This window comes from Pan paniscus, chromosome 11, assembly GCF_029289425.2.
Source record: "Pan paniscus chromosome 11, NHGRI_mPanPan1-v2.0_pri, whole genome shotgun sequence".
Classification (NCBI taxonomy): domain Eukaryota; kingdom Metazoa; phylum Chordata; class Mammalia; order Primates; family Hominidae; genus Pan; species Pan paniscus.
In genome coordinates, this window is record NC_073260.2 from 16,219,621 (window position 1) to 16,233,292 (window position 13,672).

The following is a 13,672-nucleotide window of genomic DNA, read 5'->3' on the forward strand; positions in this document are numbered from 1 at the left end:
TCTCAATAGCAGAAGTGGTTACAAAAAAAGGAGTGGTGATGTGAAAAAGCTCCATTTGTTTTGGGTACTGTGTAAAAGTGCCATGGTGATTTTGTGCCCTTGTTCCACTTTAGAAATTTTTTTCATTTATAAATGAATAAGAAGTTGTTGTTATTATTATTATTATTGAGACATGATCTCTCTCTGTTACCCAGCCTGGAGTGCAGTGGTGTGATCATGGCTCACTGCAGCCTCGACCTCCTGGGCCCAAGTGATCCTCCCACCTCAGCCTCCTGAGGAGCTGGGACTACAGGCATGCACCACCATATCCAGCTAATTTTTTGTTTTTCTGTAGAGATGGAGTCTCACTATATTGCCCAGGCTGGTCTCTAACTCCTGGGTTCAAGCAGTCCTCCTGCCATAGCCTCCAAAATTGCTGGGATTACAGACATGAGCCACCACACCTGGCCCCAAGTAATTTTTATTTACATATTACCTATATCTAAGCTGTTTTACTAAAAGAGTAAAAAGATTGCAGCTTCTGTTAATATAGGTAATATTTCTAATCCCTACTAATATGGTATAAAAACTTCTTTGTACTTGCTTTTACTTAATAATGTGAGCCTTTTTCATAGGTACCAGAGGCTGATGTCAAATTCACCAGCATTTACAGAGAGACCCTGTACTTGGGCCAGAAATTGAAATATCAGCAAGTCATAGACCTTGCCCTTGGGCTCACGACCTGACTCATATGCCTGTTTTAATGGCCATTGAGACCTCAGCCTGCTGTCTCACTACTTTCTGAAGATACTTGGAAAGTTCTGTTTGCTAACTTTGAGAGATTGGTAGTTTGAGTGGTTTTAAGTATTCTTTTGTTCAACAAATTATATTTAGTGAGTGGCTACTATATATATCATACATTCTGCTAGGTTCAGATGATGCGACGACAGATAAGTTTGACCAGGTCTATGCTACTCTAGTGGGGAACCCAGACAAGGAACTGATAGTTAAAATAGAGTGTGGGGTCAGTGAGTGCAGTGAGAAAGAGATGTAGGACAGTCTGGCACATCTAGGAGAGCGTTGTAGGCCATGGTGAGGAGCTCCCACATCTTAAGCAGGCACACAGAGAGTGGCTAGACTGGGACCATTCTGGCAGTGGTTCTCATTCATCCAACATCTGGAAGAAGTCCTCCGGGCCCAGGGTGCTGAGCAGGTGGTGCTTGTGAATTGGGCCAGTGATGATTGCCCTGGGTCTTGGACTGATCTGCCTTCTTCTTCTTTGCACTAGGCTATGGAACACCATATGGTTACAGCACAGCTGCCCCTGCCTATGGTACGTACACCATCTTACTGATATCTCCTCTTAGCGACTGTCACAGCAATCCAAAGCACAGTTTCTATCTAGGGTTTTTGTAAATTAATTGGAGGATCTCAGATTTATTCATTCTAGTGACCCAACTTAAATTCCCTTTGAAAATGCCACAACCTTGTGGTTCTTGGTTTGGTTGGAGTTGCTCTTCTCTCCGCTTTGCCTGATTGAAGGACTGCTTGTTCTAATTGCCTGTTTCTGACCATATTGAAATTAAATATTTTAAGTAGTTCTTCTTACAGCCAACTGATACTCCATTCAAAGGCTACTGAAGGGCCATACTCAGTTGCTAGCTTGGCTGCCTACCAGTTATAAAGCCACACTTAAGTTTCTGGTTTGGAACCGTGTGAGTTGTGGGTAACTTAAGTCAAGAATAGGAACTGCTCACTTCAAATTTGTAGCCTTCATTCTTTTCCATAACTTTGCTTTGGGGTTGAAGTAAATGGGTATCATTGGCCCTAGAGAGGAAGTGATAGTGGGTTTCACCAGCAGTCTTACTTAAGTGCTCACTGCAGGAAGTCTGTAGTACATGCTAGAATATCATAGGTGTTTCTCTTCTCCCCTCTAAAATAAAAAATAAAAGCAAATGCATAAATGAACCCCAGTGGCCCTTTGGATAACTTTTGAATGAGGTTTATGTGGCAATGGAGGCAATAGGTTTGGAGTCAGTGATATGCTCTTAGACACTTTTTTCTACTCAGGTGCTACATGTTATAGAATCAGCCATCTGCAGGGTGTTGTCAGTGAGAGAAGAGAGCATGAGAGAGTGTGTGTGCAAGAGTGTGTGTGTCAGCATGCCCCAGGCTGGGTGTGCATCCACACAGAAGGGAAAGGCCCTTCCTGTATTGCCAGTTTTGGCATTAGTCCTCTACATGAGCCTCAGACCTTTGCATTGTGCTTTTTCTCTTCATGCATCTGCTTTGCCATTTTTGTTTGGATGAAAATTGTGTTCCTAAAACACTGCTAAACTGAACCTTCATCTGATTTCGTAACTGTGGACATAAGTAGAAAGTGAATAGTTTGACCACTTTGCCCATTAAAATAGTTTACATCCTAGAAAGATGTGAAGCTACAAGGGTCACACTTTCGGAGCAAATTTTCTTTTAGGCAAAGTGCAGAGCCTGGAGCTATATCCTTTATATCCTCTGGCACACTCGGGTGTGGTCAAGGCTTCCCCATATTTTGAACTGAGCCGTATGGGTAACTAGGAATTGGAGACTAATGCAATAATAAGCTTACGCAGGTTTCCTTCTAAATTCAAACTCTCTAGTTCCTTTGGGTTTGGGTTTGGCCATTTGCTTTTAACTATTCAGCTGGCTTCTGGGTCTCCTGACCATCTCATCCTGTCTGTGACTTAGGTCTGGTCCATTTATCCAAGTACATTTTGGCTCACTAGACTCACTGTACTATGTCTTGTATAAGTGCCAAAACATCTGCCGCTTGGGGCAGATATTTAAATCTGTGTCTTTCTTTTAGACATACAGTAAGTTTCAGATTCTTCAGTAAAGGTTTGCTAGAGCTCGATTTTTCCTTTGAAAATACTTTAATATCTAGATTCTAAGTTACATTCATGTTTTTCCTTGGTCTTTTTTTCTCTCTTGTTCCTCCCTTTCCTCCTTTAACATTATACTTTCACCCTGTGCCCTCTGAGCCCCTACATCAGAAAGCTCCTCTCTTCCATGTGCCATATAACTGACTTCCAAAGCTGGTGAAATTTGATGCCCCCATTTTTCACATAAAAGATTTGGTTTTTAAATGTTACTGTGATGCAAACCTACTAAAACGATGCTTTATTTTGGCTGTAAGGTAAATATGTCTTTTGGCCTTTGTAAAGCTGTTGCATGTGGGGTAATTTCCCTCTGATCATCTGGTGCTCTTGAATACCTGCTGTTGCTGCTTTGTGATTTCTCCATAGGTTAAATATTAGCATAGGAAGAGGAGCAGATTTCAAATCATGCTCGACTATGCAGAAGTCTGTGAGGCCACAAGAACGTATTAATTACAAATTCAGAAAGTAATTAATCTTTCCAGATTTGCCATGCCAATATTGGCCATAGCCATTAAGAAGTTAAGTAAACGCCTGGCCATGGCTCCAGCTGGAGCTGAGGTCTGCATGGAAAGCTATGCTTTGAACCTTGACAACCCGTTTCTCCTGGAATATGTGATATGCCACATTGAGAACCAATATGGATTTCTACAGTCGATTTAGAACATGATTCAATAGCATTGCTTTTGATTTTCAGAATTCATGGTAGCTCACTCAATGAAATTGCTTCCTAGATGTAGCCATCCTGATTTTGAGAGTGGAAAATATTATTTATCAAAATATTAAGAGCAATTTCAAAATAGATCTGTGAGCGATTTATGGGCCTCTTGCAAAATGGTATACATGTTGACTGACTGATCTGGAAAAGGTTAATGATAATTACTGTCAGATATTTTTTTACCTGAAATTTTTATTGGAGTAATAAAACTTATTTGGAGTCCTCTCCGTTTCTTTTCTCTGTAGGTTTACCCAAGAGAATGGTTCTGTTACCCGTTATGAAATTTCCAACATATCCTGTTCCCCACTACTCATTCTTTTAGCAAATGACAGAAGCTAATTCCTATTGAACAACAATACAGTACAATACAGAATGTTAGAGAAAAAGCCTTTTTATCCTGCTTTCTTTGAACACATACTTGATCAAAATTATTTGTAAAGAACATCTTTCCTACTTTTTGATTTTAACAAATGCAAATTTAGTTCTCTAAAACTTGAAAAAAAAAAAAAAAAGAAACCAGTTCTGTGAAAACGGTACCTCATTTCTGGAAAATAACTTATACCAGCCCTTCTGTTCTAGGGAAATAAAAGTCTAGCAGTTCAAAGTTTAAGTTTTAAGAGACGTATCAGATTATGTAAAATTAAATTTGTGAAGGATGTATAGAGTCTCAAACACTGATCACAAATAAACTGCTTTGTTGTAACACAGAGTACTGCCTGGTTCCTGATGCAGTCACTGATTCTTAGTTGATTGATATGTATTTGCCCCAGGGCACTTTAATTTGGGCTGTAGTTATTTTTTTTTAATACAATAGAGACTTTTCATTTAACTTTAACTTTGTAAATATTGAAGTGTGTAATAAAGCCAATAAAATATGGGTTTGAATATTGTTTTAGCTTATTATTTTTGATATGTTTTGGTATCAAATTACAAGGAATTGAAAACTAATAACTTAGCCCTAGAAACCCATTCACTTGTAAGCAAAGTGCTAAAACAAAGCAAAGGTGATTGTTAGTTTGAGCCAGTCTACTCACTTTGTAAGCCCTTTGTACTCCTGTTGTACAAGGGCCATCCCCATGATAAAGGTTCCATTCTGTTATTTGAGCATTGCTTATTAAAATGATGGCACTACCCAGAGATGGGGAAGGAGAATGTGATTATCCTAGTTTATGAATTTCCAAGTTTTTAAAAATAATAAATTAATCAATCAATCACCCTCTCTTGTTCTTGTGGCCTTCTTCACTCTGTAAGATATTGTGTTCACTCCCTGGCTTTTTTCATGCAGATAGAAGATTAGCGATTTTGCTGGGATTCATTGAAGGGTCTCCTTTCCTCTTCAATTACATCAGAATCTAAAGCAGCAACAGGGTCCCCATAAAAACTTGCTCTTCGATTGTCCCAGTTCTTGTTGAGTGCTGCTGTGAAAAGTGACAGGTTTCAGCCATGGGTCAGCATTTCTTTTTAAGACACCTGATGATGCTGGTGGAAATGGATCAGTGGGTAACATTGTGCTGTTCTGTAAAGGGTGCAGACCTAAGTCCTCCACTTGCATTCTCACCTTGTTTGGAAAGCCAATGATGTTACTAGGTCAATGGTTTCATTAAGGTACTCACCCCCATGAAGGAGCAGCAGTGTGGTCCCCTGTCAATATTTATAAGGCACCATGTCTTAAAAATGTCTGTTTTTAGTATGAACTAGCTTTCATTTTCCCTATTCAGTTCTGCTTTTGGGAACTTGACAGGGCCCATCCATGAGAATGGGCTTCACAAAATATGGTAAATTTATGTACCAAATTCCTTCGGGACCACTAAATAAAGGTGAAATGGGCAATGTACAACAAATGTTAGTGTCACTTCTCAGATATATATTACACAATGATTAGTTTGTTTCTTCTCCTTGGTCTTTTGTCTTTATTAGTGGTGGGTGATACTTTAATAAAACCTCATCACTTGCTGGAAATAGCTGTAACTTATCATTCTCATCCTGTGCATTAGTGGCTAGACATAAACAAGAGGGCCCATTTCAGCTGGGAGTTTTCATGTTTCATTGATGCGTTTTGCTGACCTATGGATGAAACAGAGCCATCACTGAGAAGAAAAAGCATGGCTGGTAGTGTCCAGTTTTTATTAATTAAATCTTTACAGTAGTCCTCATTGTCTTTGGAATACTATTAATTGGCAGCTGCGGCTGTATTGTTATTTGAAATTGGTCATCAAATTTGGATTCCACGTTGGAATCTCTAGATATTTCTCGTTAGAAAATTCTTTTGAAGTAGCTGACTCTGCTTCATAACTCACGCGCTCTGTAATGGTGAAAAGGGAGCTGTGCTGTTTTCCAACATGATGGCAGTCATTTCAAATGGTTTCTACCAAGTCTTTTTTTTTTTTTTTTAATTTTGTTGTTTGTTGGAAGTTACTAACCATGTTGTAAACCTGCCCAGTTGCTGCAAACTTTTACATTTCTCTGCTTTACTTAAAATAATCGAGCTGTCAGTCCTTTGTTAGAAGTGGTAACCATGCAAGTTCAACTGTTTAAATTCTGTAATGAATTAAGTGTCCCCCCACCTGTTGCCCTTCCCACCCTTCCATTTTGTAATGAAAATTCCACTTACAGCTGAAAGAGCAGAGAAATATAAATGAAGCTCTTGGCTTCACCAAATTGCCTGAAATTAACATAAAGTTTTGCTTCTCTGCTCTTTTCTCTACTGTAGGTGGTTTTTTCATTGACAGCCCCTATTGCCAGCCTCTGAGCGTCGCACCATTTATTATTCACTTGGGCCCTCAAGATTTCTTCTCTGACTTCTAGAACCATCAGGTTGTCTGGCTTGAAATGGCAATTTCTATGTCTTGGTCTTAAGAGCAATGTGACACCCTGAGGCTATCCAGCTTTCAGACACACCACTCTGACACCCTCTTTTTGAAAGCAATGACTGATCATTTTAAAGAAGAGCAATACTTTGTTCAAAGCCACGGTGTCTGTTTTAAAACTTTTCCTTTGGAAACCTAGCAATATCTGTACTTAACCCCTTTTTAGCATAGTTTCTTGTCAGGGAGTTTACAGATCAGTGTAGAGCTTAAAATTAGCGTGTGAGCTGTGCTATGTTCTGACAGTTTTTTACACTTTTTAGCACATAAATAGTTACATTCCTGACTGCGTCAGTTAGCGTTACTATAATTTCTCAGAGATAGGGGTCCTCCTTGAAGCCATATCCTCTGCACGGGGACTGGCCCCTAGCCAGGGATGTGGCTTGCAGCTTGTGTTTCTTCAGGCTGCAGGAGTACCCCATCTCTTGTGCAAGGTAATTGGTCCAGTAGATTTCCAACATACCTCATGCTGACTAGATGAAGTGCATGGGTGGTGAAGTAAGGAGTTGAGTTTATATAGTTCTGAAGTCGTTTGTAGTCTCTCTCAAATCGTTAGCCTGGGGAACAAACCACTGAGAGATTTTGCTGGTATTGGCCTTTTCTTTTTTTTTTTAATTTTGGGTGAATGTTTGAAAATCATGAATCAGCCACCATTATTAATTGAAGAGCTGGGAATACCTCGTTAATGTATTTTTAAAACTGGTGTTGGACCCTCTGTGTATTTCAGGTTAATACTTTTAAGCAGTTTTCAGCACGTTTATCTCACTTTATTCTCGTTCTCCTCGGACCTTCGTAGCCATATCACTTGTATAAAATAGGCTGAGATATAGTGACTGTAAGCTGTGATCTCAGTATACAAAGGTAAGCTCTTTTATTTTCTGATTAAAGAGAAAAATAGTCAATTAAGACAACATGCATATATGACAATCATATATGATGTATTTGATCTCTTAGGTCATATGTCATCGCATTACCTTTAAAAATTGTATGGTCTAAATGTAAAATAGTTATTTTTCAACATTTGTTTTAATACCCTTGTAACTGCTTTTTACTCAAGACAGACATTTCACTTACACTAAGTGCGTGTGTGTGTGTGTAGAAACTTAGGATATAACACGTATGTAAATTACACACACATACCTGTTTAAATGTAAGAATTCAGTGATAGGAACAGTTCATCTAAGAAGATTTTAATGACAGGGCACTCTTTTGGCCAAAGCAGTGGAATTTCCTAAGCAGCAAGGTTGGTAATAGTGCTGGTAGGATCCGTATGTGTAAGCTGTTACGCAAGCTGAGGATCAAAGTGCCAATTTCTCAAGGAGAAAAACTTCTCCGAGAAATGAAAGTCTCTGATCTGTGTTGTATGCCCTAATACAACAACAGCAAGAAGCCATAGAAAAAAGCAATAGAAAATGAAAAAAAAACAAAAACAAAATATTATGGTAACTATGGAAAAGTATATAATTGACTGAGCTAAGTTAATTATTTGCAGAACCAACTTCAGCAAGACTCTGGTGGTGAATATCGAGTCTGCAGAGACCAAATAGACTTAAAGCAATCCATCTGTCTTTTCCAGGTTAGGTAGCTAGATTATTTATTTCCCACCTTATTCAACCATCATGGAGTTCATGTAAAGATGTGAGGGTTAGGCAGACATTTTAATAAAGATTTGCTTCATTTAGGTGTGTCCCATAAATGCATTTAATTGTGTTAGATGTTGTGTGCTAAGGCTGTATTTGATATATGTAGATTAAAATGAATTTCATGTTTCATATTTGTTTCTAAGTAGCAGTTTCTTTTGATGACTCACTTTAAAGTTGCTGGAACAACTCTTGTTTTTTTCCATGCAGAATCTGTATGTACATTTAATGTGGCTTTGGCATCTATAAAAGGTTGTATGAGGTATAGCTGACTAGTACTGAGTGCGATCCAGTCCTGCTGAAACAGCCCAGTGCCTATTAGGTACCAGGTCCTCTTCTGGGTACCAGTGAACAGAGGCTGTGACCAGTGGAAGCATTTTAATTCTGACAGTCTCCTTGTTGTTGGAATTGGGCCTATTACAAATATCCTACTTTGGGAACCAGATACTTAGTTAACTGTGGCAAAAAGAATATTAGCTCAGTTATTAGTTTAATTATAAACTATTTAATAATGTAGGCCCTCTGACATCACCAAAATAGGCGTCACTTGGAAATTCACTCATTTAAAATATTTCCCTGGCAGTTTTCAGAGCCTGAAACCTACTCTGGTTTATGTTCATGGACCTCTGTCCAATAAGTGAACGTAATGAAATGAATTCATAACAAATACTCCGGTCCTTTCCAAGTAGTTTTTATAGTAGAACAAAGGACAAAGTGGTTAATTTAAACACGGAGCACATTTTTTTTAATGACAGATGAGAAAGTTTCACCCTTATAATCAGTCATTCACCATAATTTCCCTGTTTCCTAGATTTCATTAATAACTGGAGGGAAATCTTCAGCAGTGAGTTAGAGAGGAAAGAACTAAGGAGATCCCCCTGCTTTCCCCGCCCCCCCCCGCCCCCCCCCCACCCCCGCCCGCAATTAGATTTCAAGCAATCCAGAGCCCTATACACCAGGGTCATTAAGAGCAGTTAAAGCTGAAAACAACCTGCTCTGTGAATGGTCTTCCCCTAATTCCCATTCATCTTATGCCAGTGCCTCCTGAGAGAGGGTGGGGGCTATCTCTGAATCATCCAGAATGAGAAAGGTTCTGTGTATTCAAACTCATACTCTATACAGTCTGACGCCATGCTGTGCAGTGACCACAGGTTTCTCGGTGTTATTAGGGGTCTTGGAAAGGAGACGGGTGGTAAATGGATAACAACAGCAGAGCCAAGAAACTACTGCTGAGGTGGGTTTCAATATTGATGTGTTTCTCTCTAGCCCTTATTTACAGAGCACAGAGCTAGTACTTATATAAGAATGAGTCCCTTCCTTTCTTAATAGCCTCTTCCCAAAAGACTGTTTTAAGTCAAGAATTCCAGTTGAGTTGGTTGTAAGAATAGATATCCTTTCCCACATTATCATTTTAGGTAGGAACTAACAGATTCCATTGATGCTTTGAAGCAGCGATCTTTGGAGGTTTTTAAAAATAGTACCATAATGCAAATTAGGTTATGTAAGCTTTACAGCACAGCTAGAAATAGAGACTAGAAACCATGCAGGAATCTGGGCCAAAGAATTTCTCTCCTTCCAGCACATTCCCATGGGGCTCAGGAATTAGATGAGTTAATACACATAATATGTTTTGAACAGTACCTGGTGCAGAGTACGTACTCAGTGAATGTTGAGTGTTCTTACCATGGTTGGCCGAGGTGAGGATGAACGTGAGGAGGGCAAGGCTCTGCCAACAGGTGTTGGAGAGGCAGGTGCATGGCCTGCTCAGGGTGGAGCTGTGTCGGTTCCTTGGTGCTGATAGGCGTCAGCTGCTGCCAGGCTTTGGGAGAGGACTCCTGGTATCTAGGGGTTAGACAAGAAACACACCCCAAAGACCTGGTGAGAGCTAGTGTGGTGGCGTTGCTGCAGATCCAAGCTTAAGGAAGTTGCTCATGTGTCTGTTACAGTAGTTAAATTACCAGCCAGTCTGCTGCCAAGGGTTTGTAAATACTTGTTTTTTGGGGGGGGGGGGGGGGATTTAAGGGTGCTTAGAACTTCATAAGGGCTGATCTTAGAATATCTACCTGCTGAGTCCAAGTGTCCAACCAGTGCATTAATAGTTTTTTAAAAAGGTGTTTGGTTACAACTGCCTCCGGAATCTAACCTTCAGGGCTTACCAGTGTTTAGTAGGTAGAAAGCAAGTTCCTTTAAAGCACAGAAAGGAAAGGAGGAAACTGATTGTTGTGCTTAAAAGGCTGTTGACTAGGATGCTTCAGTGAAAAGCACTCCTGTAGCTTGTCTCTTCTAGTTTGCTTTGATACTTTTGGGGGGAAAAATCTGCACTCGACACCATATGAGGCCTCCCTTCTGCCTATTAGTCTTAGAGAAAACATATCTGCCCATCTATTCGTCTTTCTTTTTGTCTGTCCATTTACTGTCTGGACACAGTTGGGAAGTTGCTTTTTTTTTCGATAAGAGGAAAATGGGTACATGATGAAATTGATGCTTTTGGATTAAATAGAGGGTGCACGTCTTATCTTCCATTCCTTTGTGTGTCTACAAAGACTTCAGGAGCCTCTGCAGAAAGGTGGTCAGATGCATCCTTGGCTGTTGGTAAGAGGTGAGCTAAGTGGGGAACATAGATTGGAGCCCTCAGATGCTCCAAGTTTATAAAAACTGCATGTAGACAAGGACTGAGTGTTACCTTTAAGGAGGCAAATAAGATTTGGCTTGTAGTCAGGAGGTTTTTCTTAAATCTAAGAAATACTTGTTTAGCTAATGTCCTGGCAAAAGTTAGTACATTCCCCCCAGGGGAGGCTGTTTGGTGGAGTCTTTGCCTTGTTCAGCCAGCATTGAGGGAGGACTTCTTTTTTGCCTTGACTGATCAGTTGTCAACATTCTAATTACTTACTCCTTCTGAGGAGGGTCTTGGTCTCTCTTGGCAGAACTTTGCCATTTCTGCAGATGAACTGTGCCATCCTGCTGGTGGGCAGAGTGAAGATAGCCACCGTTCGCCCAGGCAGTTTCAGCACTGGACAAAAGGTGTCTGCATGCAGGTGTCTGCTAAATGCCCCAAGTAATGAGGTGAACAGCAGCCCTCCGTTTAGGTCATTTGGGGCAGCAGTGGACTGAAGGAGTAGGAAGGGAAGGGGAAGGAGAGATGCCAACATTTGTATCTTGTGTGCCAGGCACTTGGACATTCTTCTGAATTCTCCAGCTACCTTTCTGGCAGTAGTAGTATCCTTAGTTTACAAAAGAAACTGATGCTCCAGGTTAAGTGCTAGAACCATTAATGGAACCTAGCTCTGTTCTAAAGCCTTTTTCTATTCCATCCTGCTATGGATTAAAAGGCTGCGGCCGACAGGATGGGCTCTGCTGGTAGCTAGGCCCTCTGACTTGAGGTGACTCCAGATCAGATAACCTAGCCTAAAATAGGGCTCTTTTCATTTAAATTGGTTGTGAAGAACGATTTAACATACTGGAAGGACAGACTGAAGGGCTGCATTGCATCTGTATCCACAGAGGAAGCATTTTTATCTAAAGCTTGTTTTTCTTTGAATTTCAGTGAAATCTGAGGTATGTGTTTTCACTTAGCTTATATGTTCCGAGTGCATGTTCTCTGCCTGGCCTGAGATAGGTCATGAGGATGTCTTCAACAATTTAAGCCAGACTCTGAAGGCAGGCTGGTGAGGCTTTGGCTCATTGGGTACAAGGAAGAGGAGCACAGAGGGGCAGCAGCCCAGGTCCGAGGTATAAGTGCAAGGGGGTGTCTCTGGACGAGTACTCGGTAGAGATGGGTGGTGGCAGATTGCAGAGGTCAGTGGTCATTGCCAGGAGTTTCCCTTGGAGTAGGCCTCAGGGCAGACTGCCAGCCTGGAGTTTGCTGTCTTCCCTCCAAGTTGGACCCGTGTATGGTAAGCCCTGCTTGGATGGCTTTGGGGTCTCTAAATTGCTGCCTGTGAACCACCCTGCTGAGCGTGTTGGATTCTTCTGCTGCTGTAACCACTTTACCAGCTCCTGGGCTAATGAATGACAGCTGGGTCTCTGCTCAGGTGTGGGTGGGTGCGGGATGGCTGCGGGATCCTTTTCAGGACAAGGTATTCCTCATCCACCCCAAGTCATCCTCTTTCTGGGCACTTGGCAATGTTTCTTTGCACCCTGCTGTAATCCTGGAGGGGAGCAGGAAAAAGGAACCTTTGAATCCCAGGCTGTCGTGTTCTAGAGCATGACTGTGTCAGGGAGAATGAGCGCCTGGCATTCATAGAACACAGTCCTCTCTCAGGCCCTTTCCCGTTTGCCATTTCATGACTTGCTGTACTGGTGGCCCTTGGAGAAGCAGCAGTGCATAGATCGTTGTTCCCACCCTGCAGACAGGGAGAGTAGAGCCCAGAGATCTCTCCAAACCACACTGCTTATTTGTGGCAAAGCATTGTGGCCCCTAATGAGTTTTTAACCACCAGAAGAAATAACATTTCTTAAGACTGTTTTTAGAGGTAACAGCAGCCCTTTCTGAGGAATTAGTTTTGAATTTCACCACAACTGGAATTAGAAATTTTCTCCTTTTACAGATGAGGAAATAGATGCTTAGATAAGGTGACTTGCCCCAAATTATAGTGCGGTGAGTGGCGGCGCTCACCCCGTCTGAGGCTATGCTGTGTGCAGGTGGTTTGCGTCGCTAGTATGCACCAATGTCCGTTCTGTCTTCCAAGCCCACTTGGCAGCAGTGGCTTCTCTCTCTGTGATGTGTTTGGCTCACCTTTCCTGTAGGCTTCTGGGCTATCCCCTGTGCGCCTTGAAACCAAGCAAAAACCAACCCACATCTCCCTGATCCTTCCTCAGCCTCCTAAAATCCAGACTTTCTGGGCTCGTTCTTTTTCTGGTTCCTTCGTTAGTGTGCTACTGGGCAAGGTGACCAACTGGTCAGCCCTGGGCCAGGCAGCCTGTTTTTTTGTTTTGTTTTCTTTTTTGCCAGCTACACAGTTGGGGTTAATTTCTACAGACCATCATTTTATACTGTAACTGAACCCTATAATAAAGTGCAAATTCAGTAATTGCTACTTGGAGAGCTCCTCAGGGGTGGGAAGGAGGACAGGGCATGTGCTGTTGGAAGTATGTGTTTTATGTCCCGCCTCATCCACACTTTGGTTTTTGGCCACATCCTCCGTTCCTGGCTCGGCCTTCAAACATGTGCTCTAACCCATGGGATCACCGTCACAGTAACACATTTTCCAGAGCAATCTGGTGTTGGGATCCCCTTGGATTCTTCCATCATGAGACTTCTCGGAAGTCTCAGCTTTCTAAAAATCCCTCATTCCTGCAGAGGCTACGTTAAAGGAATATGGTAGCCATCATCTGGGAGGTAAAAAACCTATGGAAATTGGCACCTGGGGAACTCAGGAAAGCTGAAAGCACCTTGAAATGAGATGGAAGGACCAGAAGGTTAAGGCTGGTGAAGAGGAGACCTGGAGAGAACGTGGGCACTCCTGCCAGGTATTTTTAAGGGATTATATTTATTTGTTGTATGTGGTTCCAAAGGGTGAAAGACAATTATGGGAAGCCAGTGGGGCAATCTGAGCT

The 13,672-nt window shown here is 41.5% G+C and overlaps 1 protein-coding gene across 4 annotated transcripts in view; it reads left to right on the forward strand.

Annotated features, from left to right (window-relative positions):
• STRBP (spermatid perinuclear RNA binding protein) overlaps nt 1-13,672 on the forward strand; it is a 158,540-nt gene that overhangs the window by 138,560 nt on the left and 6,308 nt on the right. The window contains exons 16-18 of one of the 4 annotated variants that reach the window (XR_010109089.1): nt 1,268-1,312; nt 7,204-7,337; nt 7,969-13,585. Coding sequence is in view for 2 of the 4 variants with exons in the window: in XM_034929009.2 (XP_034784900.1) it covers nt 1,268-1,312; nt 6,323-6,417 (140 nt within the window). In the remaining 2 variants the exon portion in view is untranslated. The other 3 variants (XR_008626649.2, XM_034929009.2, XM_063594223.1) reach the window with 3 other exon arrangements.